At 50.0% G+C, this 14288-nt stretch overlaps 1 protein-coding gene across 2 annotated transcripts in view; it reads left to right on the top strand.

The window, feature by feature from the left end:
- SPIRE2 (spire type actin nucleation factor 2) overlaps positions 1 to 13697 on the top strand; it is a 31254-nt gene extending 17557 nt beyond the window's left edge. Inside the window, exons 5-15 of one of the 2 annotated variants that reach the window (XM_033127221.1) lie at positions 38 to 202; positions 606 to 692; positions 900 to 1002; positions 1092 to 1261; positions 1898 to 2087; positions 3287 to 3408; positions 5700 to 5834; positions 5963 to 6030; positions 11685 to 11712; positions 12508 to 12623; positions 12901 to 13697. In XM_033127221.1, coding sequence (XP_032983112.1) covers positions 38 to 202; positions 606 to 692; positions 900 to 1002; positions 1092 to 1261; positions 1898 to 2087; positions 3287 to 3408; positions 5700 to 5834; positions 5963 to 6030; positions 11685 to 11712; positions 12508 to 12623; positions 12901 to 13123 — 1407 coding nt within the window. In that variant the 3' untranslated portion in view covers positions 13124 to 13697. Of the gene's footprint in view, positions 1 to 37; positions 203 to 605; positions 693 to 899; positions 1003 to 1091; positions 1262 to 1897; positions 2088 to 3286; positions 3409 to 5699; positions 5835 to 5962; positions 6031 to 11684; positions 11713 to 12507; positions 12674 to 12900 lie in introns of both variants that reach the window. The other variant, XM_033127220.1, reaches the window with a different exon arrangement.
- Positions 13698 to 14288: the final 591 nt, after the last annotated feature.

Here is a 14288-nt window from a genome sequence, read left to right as displayed (position 1 = left end):
CGTGGCTGAGGGCCGTTCTCATCCTCTCGGGGCCCAGGCCCGACTCTGGGTCCAGCTCATGCGGGAGCTCCGCCATGGAGTGAAGCTCAAGAAGGTGCAGGAGCAGGAGTTCAACCCACTGCCCACGGAGTTCCAGCTCACGCCCTTCGAGATGCTCATGCAGGACATTCGCGCCAGGAACTACAAGCTGCGCAAGGTCATGGTGAGGGCCGCGCCCACCCGCGTGCACACCCATGCCGCCCCTGGCTCCTGAGGCCCTGCCCTGTGTGCTGTTCTCTCACAGTGTGTCCCCTACACGTGGCCCCACTCCTGTAGGGGACACATTGTGTAGAGGGCAGGGAGGGGAAGTGCAGGGTTCTGGAGGACCAGAGCCTTAGGCCACGCAGCCCTGGGTCTCTCCAAGGACTTTAAATGTGCTGTTCCCTCGACACTGTGATGGCCCTGAGGAGGTGCCACTGACCACATTTCCACATGAAGAATGGAGATGGGAAGTTAGTGCGGTGCTAGGCCCTGGAGCCCAAAGGGAGGGGTGCAGGGACCAGGCCGCAATGGCAGACTCCCTCGAGGGCACGCAGGCAATGGCTGCCTCCCCACCCTCCCCACAGGTGGATGGGGACATCCCTCCCAGGGTGAAGAAGGATGCCCACGAACTCATCCTGGACTTCATCCGCTCCCGGCCTCCCCTGAAGCAGGTGCTTGCTCTGCCCCGCCCCCTTTCCTGAGCGATGTGAGAGTGTTGTTCCTGGGACTGGGGCCCACCCAGCAGCTCTCAGACTCCTGTCTGCCCCTGGCGGGCCTGCCTGAGTGTCCCAGACGCCTCAGGCCTCAGACGGGGTTCCCCTGGCGTGCCTATGCCAGGGCCCCGCCCCTCCTACCGTGAGCTGCCACACCCCTTGCAGGTCTCGGAGAGAAGGCTCCGCCCACCACCCCAGAGGCCGAGGACCCTGCACGAGAGGATGCTGGAGGAGGTCAAGCAGGAGCGCAGGCTGCGTCCTGTGGGGGGTGAGCCAGGGTCACCCCCCACTCCATGCCTCCCCTCCCTTCTCACTCCCCTCATCTCCCCCTCTCCCTCACCTCCCTGCCTCCCCCAGGGTTTGGCTCTCTGCCGTGCATCCTCAACGCCTGCTCTGGGGACCTCAAGTCCACCTCCTGCATCAACCTGTCCACTACCGATGCGGGGGGCAGCACCCAACGCCCACGGCCCCGAGTCCTGCTCAAGGCACCCACCTTGGCAGAGATGGAGGAGATGAACACGTCTGAGGTCAGAGCCCACAGGTTCCTGAGAAGAGACGGTGGGTAGGGGAACAAGGAAGTGAGAAAGGGTTGAGTAAACCCAGGTGCAGCGTCCAGCTGTGTGGGACATCCACTGCTCAGGGCTGCTGCCAGTGCCCTTCTTTGAAGCTGGTGTCCTGCTGTGGGGCTGGCTCTGCCCTAGGAGCAAGCATGGAGGGGCTCAGGGACCCTTCGGGGGCTCAGAGCTACCCCGTCCCATAAGCATACAAAGGGCTGAGACGGAAGTGCTCCATCATCTCGGGGCCGGGAGGCTGAGCAGCTGCCTGGTTGATGCGACAAGCCAGCATATCCCAGCGTGGCTCCCCATCCTGTCCTCGCTGCTCTCTGCCAGGAAGACCAGGGATGGTGGCCATCTCAGTGGGCCCCACCTGACACCAGACCTGTCCTCTCCAGTCCCTTGTGGAGGCCACAGGGAAGGCTTTGGTTTGGGGGGCACTTGCCTCCCACTGTCCAGAGGACAGTTAAGCTGGGCAGTGGGTAGAGTGCAGCCCCGTGGCCTCAGTGGCCCCCACAGCATCCTGTGTCCTATGCTTTAGTCGGGGGTGGGCAGGCGGTGCTGGTGGGCACAGTGGTTAGGGTAGGGCTGGGTCTGGTGTGTCCGCAGGAGGAAGAGTCTCCATGTGGGGAGGTGACACTGAAGCGAGACCGCTCTTTCTCAGAGCACGACCTTGTCCAGCTCCGGAATGAAGTGGCTTCTGGGCTGCAGCTGGCCACTCAGCCCCCAGGAGGCTTGGAGCCATCTTGGGCCCACGTGGGCACCGTGCACACCTGCAAACCAAGCACCCAGGAGCAGGGCAAGTGCTGTCTCTCACCCCCTGTCCCTCAACGCTGTCCTCTGGCACTGTGTCCCTGGCCTGGGTCTCACCTTCCTGAGCAGGCAGCACCCAGAGGTACAGGGAGCTCTTCTTGCAAGAAGGGTGTTTAACATTCAGTCCCATATGGCCTTCATCACCTCAAGCAGGCACTCTGCACTTTTTTAACTTAAAAACTTCTTTTTTAAATTAGTAATCCATATTTATTGTAAAACATTTTTTTAAAACTTTAAAATTCCCATGATCCTATATCCTAGAGATAATTACTATTCATGTACTGGTAGTATATAGAAAGAAAGCTGGCTAGGTGGACAGATGACAGTGGGAGGGTGGGTGACGGATGGATGGATGGACAGATGGATAGGTAGCTGATTGACAGAGCCTTCTAGCTTGCAGGTTGTTTTCCTGTCAGTGGAAACGTGTCCACAATGTAGATGGACTGTGCAGCAGACAGCACTCCAGAACCTGACGTGTTAGCTCAGTTCCTCAGGAGCCTCCTGCTTCCTGTCAGTCAGCAGAGGACAGTTCAGTTGTACTGACTGTGCAGTTAGTCCTGCATCGTAAGGGCTGTGCTCCACGAAGTGCCAAGAGGACATGGGTTCTCAGCCCTCGAGACATGGCCAGGCCCCCTTCTCTGTCCTCAAGGTCACCTTGGCATGTAGCCACTTTCAGGACGGTCCCATTTGGTAGTTACAACTTCCTATTGTGAAGAGGGCCAGTTCCATACGTCACTGTCCCCCCAAACTTTCATCAAGACTCAGAGACCCCATGGTGGAGGCGAGTCTGCCTTCTGCTACTCTTCCTCTCCGCCCTTTTGGGCCCCCAGTGTGAAATGCAGTGGGTGGGACCAACAGAGCAGGGAGGTCCCACATGGCCAGTGCTGTCTGCTTTGTTTGGCCAGCACTGTGGCTACATCATGGGACTCCCAACATTGGCTCATTCATGGGGCTCAGACTCCTTCAGGGGTTCCTGGGCCCTACCACACTGCATGGGCCCCTAATGTGGGTGACATGCTCTCTAGTTGACCTTTGCTTGATAACCTCCCCACCCCCACCCACCATGAAACTACCTCACCGTCTCCTGCTGCCTGGCAGGCCATCTCCCTCGTCCCTAGGGTACCACCCTCTCACACCTGAATTGTGCCCAGTTGTCCTGACAGGGCCTCCATACTCTTCCTCCAGGTTCCTTCTCTGTGAGTGTCCAGTCCCAGCCTGACCCCAGCTCCTCCCGACCCAGTGACCTGGGCACAGCCAAGGACAGGCTAGAGGCCTCTGCGGTCCCTGACACCAATCACCTGTGGCTGGTGAGTGAGGGTGGTGTTGCCGTCCAGGGTGGCTGTAGCATCCCTCCCCAGGACAAGGCTCCATCCTGAGCCTAAAATGGGTGTGGCTCCCCCCCCCCCCCCCCCCCCCCCCCCCCGCCAGCGCCAGGGAGGTTGGTCTTTGCTGTTTGCTGCCACCTTCTGGGCCTTCTGGGCACTGGTGGCCCCAGAAGAGAAGGACCTTGCTGGAGGGACAGCCTGTATCTAAAGTTCTTAGTCCCAGCTCTGATGAGAAACCTGGCACCCTGTGCCTTGAAGTCTTTGTGATGTGACAGGAGAGCACGTTACGGGGTCGCGGCCTCGGCTGCTGCTTGCCCTCCCTGCACCTCAGGTTCATCAGCTGTGAAATTCTGTGTGACTGGTAATTGTGAAGAGCTAACACTCGCTGATGTTTTGAGGCCCCCACTTGGACCTCAGCCTTGGTGTATGATTTGATGAAATGGGATGATAGCCACTAGACACCTTGCTTGCATGTGGGAGGTCAGTGGTGTGGTTTTTATCCTCATATCCTTCAAGTTTTATCAAGAGGCTCAAATGAGAACAGATGTTAGAATGCTTTGAAAAGTGTCACATATAAATGCAAGGTAGTGTAACTGTCACTATTCCCCTACTAAAGGTAATGTTTTCCCCTTTGAGTTCTGTATTTGTTATCTATTGCTAGATGAAAAATTACCCCCAAATTCAGCTTTAAACAACAAACCTTTATTATCTCACATAGTTTCTGAGGGTTAGGAAGCCAGAAGTGGCTCAGCTGGGTGGTCTGGCTCACAGCCTCTCGAGAGGTTGCAGCTAGAGTGTCAGCCGGGGCTGCCGTCTCTTCTGAAGGCTCAGCTGGGGCTGCAGGAGCACGTCCCACGGTGGCTCCTCACAGGCTGCAGGCAGGAGGCCTCCGTTTCTCCCCATGTGAACCCTCCCACAGGCCACTTGAGTGTCCTTACAACATGGCGGCAGGTCCCCCAGAGCACGTGCTCCAAGAGACAGCCAGGCAGAAGCCACTGTGTCTTTATGACCAAGTCTCAAACGTGCCACCTTGTCATTTCCACCTTAATCTGTACGTTAAAAGTGAGTCAATAAGTCCATTCTCTGGGGACCACTTCTTGAAGGGAGGGATGTTGAGGAATTGGGGACATACTTTACAATAAGTCCCAAAGTGGTTTTCAACTCAGATCTTGAGAGTGCTTTCTTTGAGGTCAGTAAACCTCAGTGACTTCATCGCCACCCGCCCCAGCACACCCTCATGGCCCAATCTGGGAAGCAGGTTGCTGGTCTCTGTACCTGCTAGGGGAGCTCTTGGCCAAGTTTCCTATTACTGTGACACTTGTAAGGTTTAGAGGGGGATTGCTCAATATCAATAGGAGCATCAAGCTACTGGAAATAGAAATCAGAAGCCAGAGGACCTGGTACTTCAGGTCAGAGTGGAGAGCTGTCCTGATACCACAGAGTAGCAGGTATTCATCAATCCTAACCATAATCCACTGAAAATCTGAAACAAAATTCAGTCTCCAACTCCTATCTTGGTGGTGCCCTCACACTGCCTCATCTTGGTTGCTAACATTTTTAGTCTGGGGCTAGGCATTGAGCTCAGGGCTTTACACGTTATCTCAGTGGAGCTGAAAACAACCCCACCTGACAGAAGAGGAGCCGAGGCTTTGAGAGACCAAGTTCTCGGCTAAGATCAGGGGGACATAACTTGTACTCACCATGATGGCCAAAGTGGTGGGCGGTTATGATGAGTGGGACACATGCCACCTGCAGGTGGGCATACTCAGAGCCCCAAATGGCAAGTACTGAGGGAAGCAGGTGCTGGAGAGCCCCAGGACCTTCAGTTGCCAGGGAGGAGATGCTAAGAAGAGGGTAGGTGGGCCTGGGGACTCTGTTTGGTTTTGATCGGCTGTGTGTGCATGTGGGGAGCAAGGTGGGCGGCACATTCGTCAGTCTGGGGAGCACTGTAAACAAACACGGATGAGCTGAAGGGTCGCATGAGCAATGTGGCTGAGGGGCTGGGAGAGGCCGGAAGGCTGGCAGGGTGCCAGGGCACCAGAACCGAGCCTGCAGCAGGACCCCATCAGAGAAGTGATGGGAGCTCGTACAGCTCCTAGGAACGGGTGAGCTGAAGACCAGGGGGCTTTAGGAAAGTGCTGGGCTTGGGCAGACTGAGGCCAGGAAGATGTCAGGGTCCTCAGGGAAGAGAAGAACTTGTGGAGAGTTCTCCTAGAAGGCCTGATGCCTGAGGGCCCGAGTGAGCACCATGCCCTGGACCCTCCTGCCCTTAGGAGTTCAGCCACCCCGTAGAGAGCCTTGCTCTGACTGTGGAGGAAGTGATGGATGTGCGCCGTGTGCTGGTGAAGGCTGAGATGGAGAGGTTCCAGCAGAACAAGGAGCTCTTCAGCAGCTTGAAGAAGGGGAAGGTGAGGCAGCCCGGACCCTGCACTGTCCCCTCACCAGGCAGGAGCCCTGCCTGGGGGGCAGGCGAGGAGGGGACTGGACCCAGTGAATTTTAGACAATATTGGGCTCTGACAAGGCCTTTTCTTACAGATTTGCTGCTGCTGCCGAACCAAGTTCTCGCTGTTCTCCTGGCCACCCAGCTGTCTCTTTTGTAAAAGGTGAGTCTTCTGTAAGTACCTTGGCTATGAATTAACATGGGAAAGATGAAGTAAGAAACCTCTAGGTCAGCACTGTCCAGCAGCACTTCCTGTCATCGTGGGGATGTCCTATCGTGCAGCATGGATGGTGCCACAAAGGAAGTTTATTTTTAATTTAATTTAAATCGCTAATGGGCTCCCACTTTCAGCCAAGGAAATAAAAAGCTGCCTTCTAGCTGAAACAACCAAGAAACAAGAATGAAAAAAAAAAAGCAAAAAATATGAAACAATGGTATTCGAGACATTGGATATCAGGTGACAAACAGGAAGAAGATGGGGTGAGCCCTATGATCACCTCAATGGCCTGGAGTTTCTAGGTCATGAGTCAGAGCTTGCTCAGCTCCTTGAGCGGAGGAGGTAGAGCTGAGAACTCAGGGCGACCAAGGCAGCTAGAACACCCAGTGCAGACTTGCAGAGAGGAGCCTCAGACGTGCAGAAGGCAGAAGGTCCCCCTTGAGTATGTAGCAGAGTGCTGGTCAGCACACACATGCAAAGAAATTACTGAAGGCTGGCAAAGAATCTTCCTGCAGCAGAGACTCACAGATTCCAGCCCATGGGCCAGATGTGGCACACTGCCTCTTTAGCAAATAAAGTCTTATTGGGACATAGCCACATCCATTTGTTTATTCATTATTCATTTAGCCTCACCTAAAACATTTACTACATTACCCTTTACAGAAGTTTGCTGGCCCTCTCCTAAAGGTTTAAAGGAAGAGTACTAGGAATAGTGTCTGCTCCCAGCAGCCATGGTGGAAATGTAGTTTATGGGCCACTGAGTGGAACACACAGGAGGGTCTTGCCTCACTAGTGGGGAATAGTACCTAGGCTGCGCATTGCTCCAGACCTAACGAATTTCAAAATAACAAGATCTGAAAGGACCAAACTATTCCCAAGCATCCCAGAATAGGAATAAAAAGTATCCCGTACCCATCAAGGTAAAACACCTGACATTTAATCAAAGTTTATGAGGCATGTCAAGCAGGAAAGCATGACCCACGATGAGGAAAAAAATCACTCAAAACCACTCAGAACTTGCACAGATGTTAGAATGAGCAAATAAGGGCATTAAAAGTTTTGAACTGCATATCCTATGTTCAGAAAGTTAGAAACATGGTAGATATAAAGAAGACACAAATAAAACCTGGATTTGAAAACTAAATGTTTGAGATGAAATTTACACTGGATGAGATTAATGGCAGGTTAGACATTCAGAAGACAGCAATAGAAACTACAGTGGTACCTCGGTTTTCTAACGTGATCCGTTCCGGAAGACCGTTCAAGTTCTGAAATGTTTGAAAACTGAGGCACGGTTTCCCCATAGAAAGTAATACATTAATAGATTAATCTGTTCCAGACCTTTAAAATCAACCCCTAAAGCTGCAAATTTAGCATGAATTTTACTACCTAATGATACCATAGATCCATAAAATTTTACGGTGTTTGTAAACTGAAATGTTCGTCAACAGAGACGTTCGAAAACCGAGGTACCACTGTATTCAAACACTGAGAGAAAAAAAGAATTTTAAAAATGACAAAGGTGTCAGTGAGCTACGGGATAACATCAAGAAACCTGGTGTAGGTGTATTTAAAGTCCCCAAAGGAGAAGTGGAAGACAGAAAAAGTATTTGAAGAAATAATGGTGGCTAAAATGTTTTCCAAATTTGATGAAAAATATAAACCCAGTAGAAACTCAATGAATCCCAAGTACAAGAAACATGAATAAAATCACACCAAGGCACATATTAATTCAATTGATCAAAACCAATGATAAAGAGAAAGTCTTCAATTCAGCCAGCAAACAAAGACACAATATGTGTAGAGGAAACACAAAGATATCTATATCTACAGACTTCTCGTCAAAACAATACAAGCAAGATGACACTGGAACAACGTCTTTCAAGTACTGAAAGAAGAAAAATACCGTCAATTTAGAATTCTGTACCCAGCAAGAATATGTTTCAAAAACAAAGGCAAAAGACATTTCCAGAAATAGAAAAGCCAAAAGAATTCTTCACCAACAGACCCACACTAAAAAGACAGTTAAGTGAGGTCCTTCATGTAGAAAGAAAATGATACCGGATGGAAATCTGAATCCACACAAAGGATAAACAGCAATAGAAGTAGCAACTACTTAGATAAATATATGCTTATTGTCTTACAACACTTTAAAAGGTAAACCAATATCCAGCACCCAACAAGGTAAAATTCAGTGTCTGGCATCCAAAGATTACCAGGCATGCAAAAAAAAAATAATAGCACTGTACTGTGGGGCTTATATCTATAAGTAAAAAGTATCATAGCACCAGGGAGGGCAGAAATCAGAAGTATGCAATTGTAAGTTTCTTATACTCCACATGGAGTGGTGAAATATTACGTGATAAGCTAAAGACATATACTATAAGGCCAAAAGCAACCACTAAAATAACAAAACAGGAATAGCTTATGTCAACAAAGATAAAATGGAATCACAAAAAATACTCAATACACAAGGCAGAAAAGGGAACCAAGAACAAATTGAGAAAAAAGAAAACAAAGAGCAAGATGATAGACTTAAACCCCACTATGTCAATGATCACATTAATTATAAATGATCTAAACAACCTAATTGAAAGGCAGAGTTTCCCAGATTGATCAAAGAAAGCAAGATGATCTGTTGCCTATAAGACATGTACTTTATTTTTCTAAAGAGTTTTATTAAAATATAGTTAACATATAATATTACATGAATTTAAGGGGTACACCATAGTTGTTCAACATTTATATACCTAAAGAAGTGATCACCATAAGTCCAGCAACCATCTGACACTATACCAGGCTATCACAATATTATTGACTATATTCCCCATGCTGTACATTACATCCCCATGACTTATTTGTTTTATGCCTGGAAATTTGGACTTCTTATTCCCCTTCACCTTCCCCCCCTTATTAATTTTTTAATTACAGTCGACATTCAGTGTTATTTTATATTAATTTCAGGTGTGCAGCATAGTGGTTAGACATTTGTATAATTTAAGAAGTGATCCCCCTGACTAGTCTAGTACCCACCTGGCACTATATATAGTTATTACCATATATCATTGAGTATATTCCCTATGCTTTACATCCCCATGATTATTTTGTAATACCAATTTGTACTTCTTAATCCCTTCCCCTTTACCACCCTGCCCCCCAACCACTCCATCTATTACCCCAATAAATCTAGCACCCATCTGACACCATACATAGTTATTACAATATTATTGACTATATTCCTTATGCTTTACCCTACGTCCCCATGACTACTGTGTAACAACCTACTTGTACTTAGTAATCCCTTCCCCCTTTTCACCCACACCCCCAACCCTCCTCCCATCAGGAAACCATCAAAATGTTCTCTGTATGTATGAGTCTGTTTCTGTTTTGTTTGTTTTGTTCTTTATATTTCACATATAAATCACATTACATCTGTCTTTTCTCTGTCTGACACTCCACTCAGCACAATACCCTCCAGGTCCACTCATTTTGCCACCGCAGATGGCAAAAACCCATTCCCCTCCATGGCCAAAGCAATATTCCATTGTATATATGTACCACCTACTCTTTATCCATTCATTTATCGCTGGACACCCAGGCTGCCTCCACATCTTGGCCACTGTAAACAATGTAAACAATTGTAAGCAATGTAAACAATGCTGCAATGAGGGGATGCACATGTCCCCTCAAAGTAGCGTTTTGAGTTTCTTTGCATAAATACCCAGAAGTGGGATTACTGGGTCTTCCTTTGTCTCCTGTTATAGCCTTTGTTTTAAAGTCTGTTTTGTCTGGTATAAGTATTGCTGCCCCAGCTCTTTTTTTTTCTTCCATTTCCATTTTCATGAAGTATCTTTTTCCCATCCCTTTACTTTCCATCTGTGTGTGTCTTTCAAGCTGAAGTGTCTCTTATAGGCAGCATATGTAAGGGTCTTGTTTTCTTATCCATTCAGCCATCTTCTCTCTTTTTTTTTTAAATTGGGGAATATTGGAGAACAGTGTGTTTCTCCAGGGCCCGTCAGCTCCAAGTAGTTGTCCTTCAATCTAGTTGTGGAGGGCGCAGCTCAGCTCCCAAGTCCAGTTGCCATTTTCAATCTTTAGTTGCAGGGGGCGCAGCCCAGTAACCTTGTTGAGAGCTCACTCTAACCAATTGAGCCATCTGGCCGCCCCTCTGGAAGCTCAGTGGCAGCTGGTTGTCTTCAATCTAGTTGTGGAAGGCGCAGCTCACTGGCCTATGTGGGAATTGAACTGGCAACCCTGTTGTTCAGAGCTCACGCTCTAACCAACTGAGCTATCCAATTGCCCGGCCACCTTCTCTTTTGATTGGGCATTTAATCCATTTACATTTAAAGTAATTGTTGATAGATATGTAGCTATTGCCATTTGATTATTCATATATTTTATCTTTTTTTCAAGACACATACTTTAAAGACACCAATTAGTCAAAAGGAGGATAAAGATATAGCATGCCAATATTAGTCTTAAGAAAGCTAGAGTCCATATATTAATATCATACAAAGTAGCTTGTAAAGGATATTAGCAATGATAAAGGAGTTTATTTCATAATGATGAAGGGAGGAAATAACAAACCTAAATATTACACATCTAACAACAGAGACTCAGAATACATGGAGCAGAAACTGATAGGCCTGCAAGGAAAAAATGGATAAATCCCCAATTATGATTAGAGATTTTCATATCCTTCTTAACAATTGATAAGCTTGTAAACTGAAAAAAACTAAGGACATAGAAGATTTGAACCACACTGTCAACCATCCTGATCTGACATTTGCACAGCACTCCACCCACCGCAGCAGAATGCATTCTCACGTGCACCTGGAACATTCACCAAAATACACATTCTGGGTCATAAAACAAGTCTCACAAATGTAAAAGGACTTGAGTCATAGAAAGTAGGTTCCCTGACCGCAATGAAATAAAAGTAACCCAGAGACTTGTTGATGGCAAATTAATTATGGGACATCCATGCAAGAGAACACGGCCCCTTGTTTTACAAAATGAATTTGGACAATTTGTACTAATGCGGAGAAGAGCCCTTTGTGCATATTTTTATCTGAAACGTGTATTTTTCTTATTACATGCTTATATCAGGAGCTATTATATGAAGACTATTGCTAGTAGGGGTCAGCTCTGAGGACAGGGCTTTAGAGGAAAGGATTCCTTGGTCTAAGTTACAATTCTCTCTAATGTTCAGATTTTTTACAAGACAGTATTTACTTTTGAAGTCCTGTGTGGGGAATGAAAAAAAGTTAATTACGGCTTAAAACTGAGCATCTCGATTGAGGCCCCTGTGGCTCAGATGGTGCTTCTGTGGTGAGAAATGTCGCACACACAAGTGTGGAGGGTGAGCTACTCTGAAAAAGAGCGAAGGGGCCAGAAGCATTTTGGATGTAGAGCTAAGTAAAAAGAAAATCAAGATTGGGAAGTAAAATGGAAGTAAAACACTGAAGCAAGCGGGGCCCAAGCAGAAGACAAGGACCGGCTGGCTGGGCTGGGGTGCTGGGGTGGACTTGGGGGCCAGGAGCGGCTGTATCTTCGTGGCCTCTTCAGAGCTGACGCTGCCTTTCCTTTTTCCCTTCCAGAGCGATCTGCACTTCCTGTAGCACAAAGGTGAGGATCTTCTGGGGTCTGAGCAAGGCCCCCAGGAGTGTCAGGTGTCGTGCTGCCTGGCTTGGCTTATCCAGGAGTGGTGGGGGCAAGGTGGGACGGGCCTCTGCCATCTCCGTCAGATGATCCCACCCTCACTAGCCACCTTTCATCTCCTCCCTCCAGGCAGAATCCATTCCTACAGGTTCTGAGACGATGTAGTTTTTAATGACCCTTGTAGTTGGCCGACACCCCTTTTTAAAAAAACACTCCCCATTAGTAGGACGGTGGCAAGAAACTCTTCAGTTCTCCTCTAATAGTCCTACCTTCTGACACTACAACTTTCTTGAGTATTTTTGGAGTTTCTTTATAGCAGTTCAGGGTGTCTGTGTACACACGTGTGTACTGAGGTAAATGGATGACATTTAGAAGTGTGTCACCCCATTACACCTCAGCCCAGAAACAAGAATCTGGTGAAGAGGGATTTTCATCACCCTTACTCTATATCCTGCCCCTTGGCAGCGGACAGACTTCCCCTCCTCAGCCTGTTTATTGCACGCAGGCTTGATGCCAGCTCCTGTGTGCTCTAAGAAGGCGCAGTACCTACTCTAAGAGGTGCCTGTGTCGGTGAGCAGATGTGGGTGTGTGTGGAAGGAGGCACGAGCCTTCACACGCCCAGAGAGCCTGCGGAGGGCAAATGGTGACCTTGAGGCCTGCTCTGCCACCACACAGGCCCAGAGCTGGCAGCTGGTCCGCAGGGGCGCGTGTGTCTGGACTGTCTCTGTGGGGGTGACTTGTCCACATCTCCCCCTGTTGTAGATGAAGACGCCTTCTAAGAAGTTTGCACACATCCCCGTCTACACGCTGGGCTTTGAGAGTCCTCCGAAGGCGTCAACTGCCAAAACCACGCCGACACAGAGAAGAGACGTCTTCCAGTGCGTGCCTTTGCTCTTTGCTGGCATTGTATGGTGGACAGGCACTGCCAGGACGCAGGAGCCGGGGTGGGGCGTTGACAGGAGTTGGGGTGGGGGGCGGCCTCCTTGGCTGGGACACCCCCAGGAAACAGAGATCCCATGCAGTTTTTTTGAGCCGCAAATAGCTGGGAGAGCCTGGGGGCTGAGTAGTGACATGGGAACCAGAAGTGGCAATCAGAGCCCAGGACTCAGCTGATGCGGGGACAGTGACCTCGCTGACAGTCCTCTCTCACCCCAGGTCCTTGCAGGAGCTCCAGGGGTCTACAGTGGAGGAGGAGTTCCCGCATATCTACGCCCAGGGCTGCAACCTGAAGGACGTCTGCAGCGACTGCTTGAGATTCGTGGGGGACGTGGTGAGCTCCAGCCGCAAGAGCGTGGACGCTCTCAACACCACCCCTCGCCGTGCCCGCCAGACCCAGTCCCTCTACATCCCTAACACCTGGACTCTCGACTTCAAGTGACAGCCCTCAGCGACCCTGGGCCGGCTGGGAAACCCCGTCCTGGGCACAGCGGCCGGCCTGCCCTCCCGCCCGCGAGTGTGCATGTACATATATACATACGCAGATACGTTTCTGTAACATACACACAGCCTATATATTTATATGCGTGCTTCCTGGCCCCACGGTCCATTTGGGGTCAGGCTTACTTCCCGGACCCTCCCTGGGGAGGCTGTTTCCTCTGAGGACTCCTCGGGAGGGTTTGGGACCAGACAGGATGCAGAGGGCAGGTTGGAGGTAGGGTAGAGGGTGCTGGGGGCTCAGAGGACACCATGTACCATGTTTGTTCTCTTCTCCATCCCCTCCCTGGATGGACATCCAGACGGGGATAGGTCACCTTGGTCCCTAGGTGGGCTGCAGATGCACCTGGGGAGCCTGAGTGGACTGATTCTCCCAGGATGGTGTCCCAGGGCCATGCCCTTGCAGGGTCGGAGGCCACACTCACTTCCTGCCTGACACCCACGCCATGCAATGCTCTCAGTCCCAGTAGCAGTTCGTATTCATGGCCACTCTCGGCCTAATAAAGGTGGTTTCAGTGTCCTGTCTGGGGTGTGCACTGAGGACTTCTGCCACAGCACGGGGTGTGTTCTCCAAGTGTGGCAGCTGGGCTCTGAGGGGTCCCATTGCTCCCTAGTGCAGTCAGGATGCCCACTGCCCTCTGCCCAACTTCATCGTCTGGCCACCTCGGTCCCATGACCAGCATGTGGAACAGCAGCTCAGCCTGCTGCCTGTCACCTGCCAGCCTGGGGGACTCTTTGGCCTCATCCCCCAGATCCCTGTTCCTGTTCTCCAGGCAGACGACCCCCTTGGGATTTGCAGGATGGGAGCAACTGCAGAGTGCCCACATGCGCCCTGGAGGTGGCTTCTCTTGTCATCCCACCCTGCGGGTGGGGAAACAGACTCAAAGCATCGTAGGAATTTGGCTAACGACTTGCACAGTTTGCCTCAACCTAGGCCTCCCAGGGTCTAATGCTGCCACGCAGACATGGGCCTGGAGGAGGCCCGAGGCACAGGACTTATGACAGATGGGCCTGTGGGAGAAGACATTCATCAGCTGGGGTCCGGGGCATTCAGTTACACAAAATAAGAGCAGCAAGTAAAAATAGCCAGCTTCCAGCCCTTGTTCTGA

The sequence above is a fragment of the Rhinolophus ferrumequinum genome, chromosome 15 (assembly GCF_004115265.2).
Source record: "Rhinolophus ferrumequinum isolate MPI-CBG mRhiFer1 chromosome 15, mRhiFer1_v1.p, whole genome shotgun sequence".
NCBI classification, from domain to species: Eukaryota; Metazoa; Chordata; class Mammalia; order Chiroptera; family Rhinolophidae; genus Rhinolophus; species Rhinolophus ferrumequinum.
Note: the sequence above shows the minus strand (reverse complement) of the source record. Positions and strands in the feature narration are given on the sequence as shown.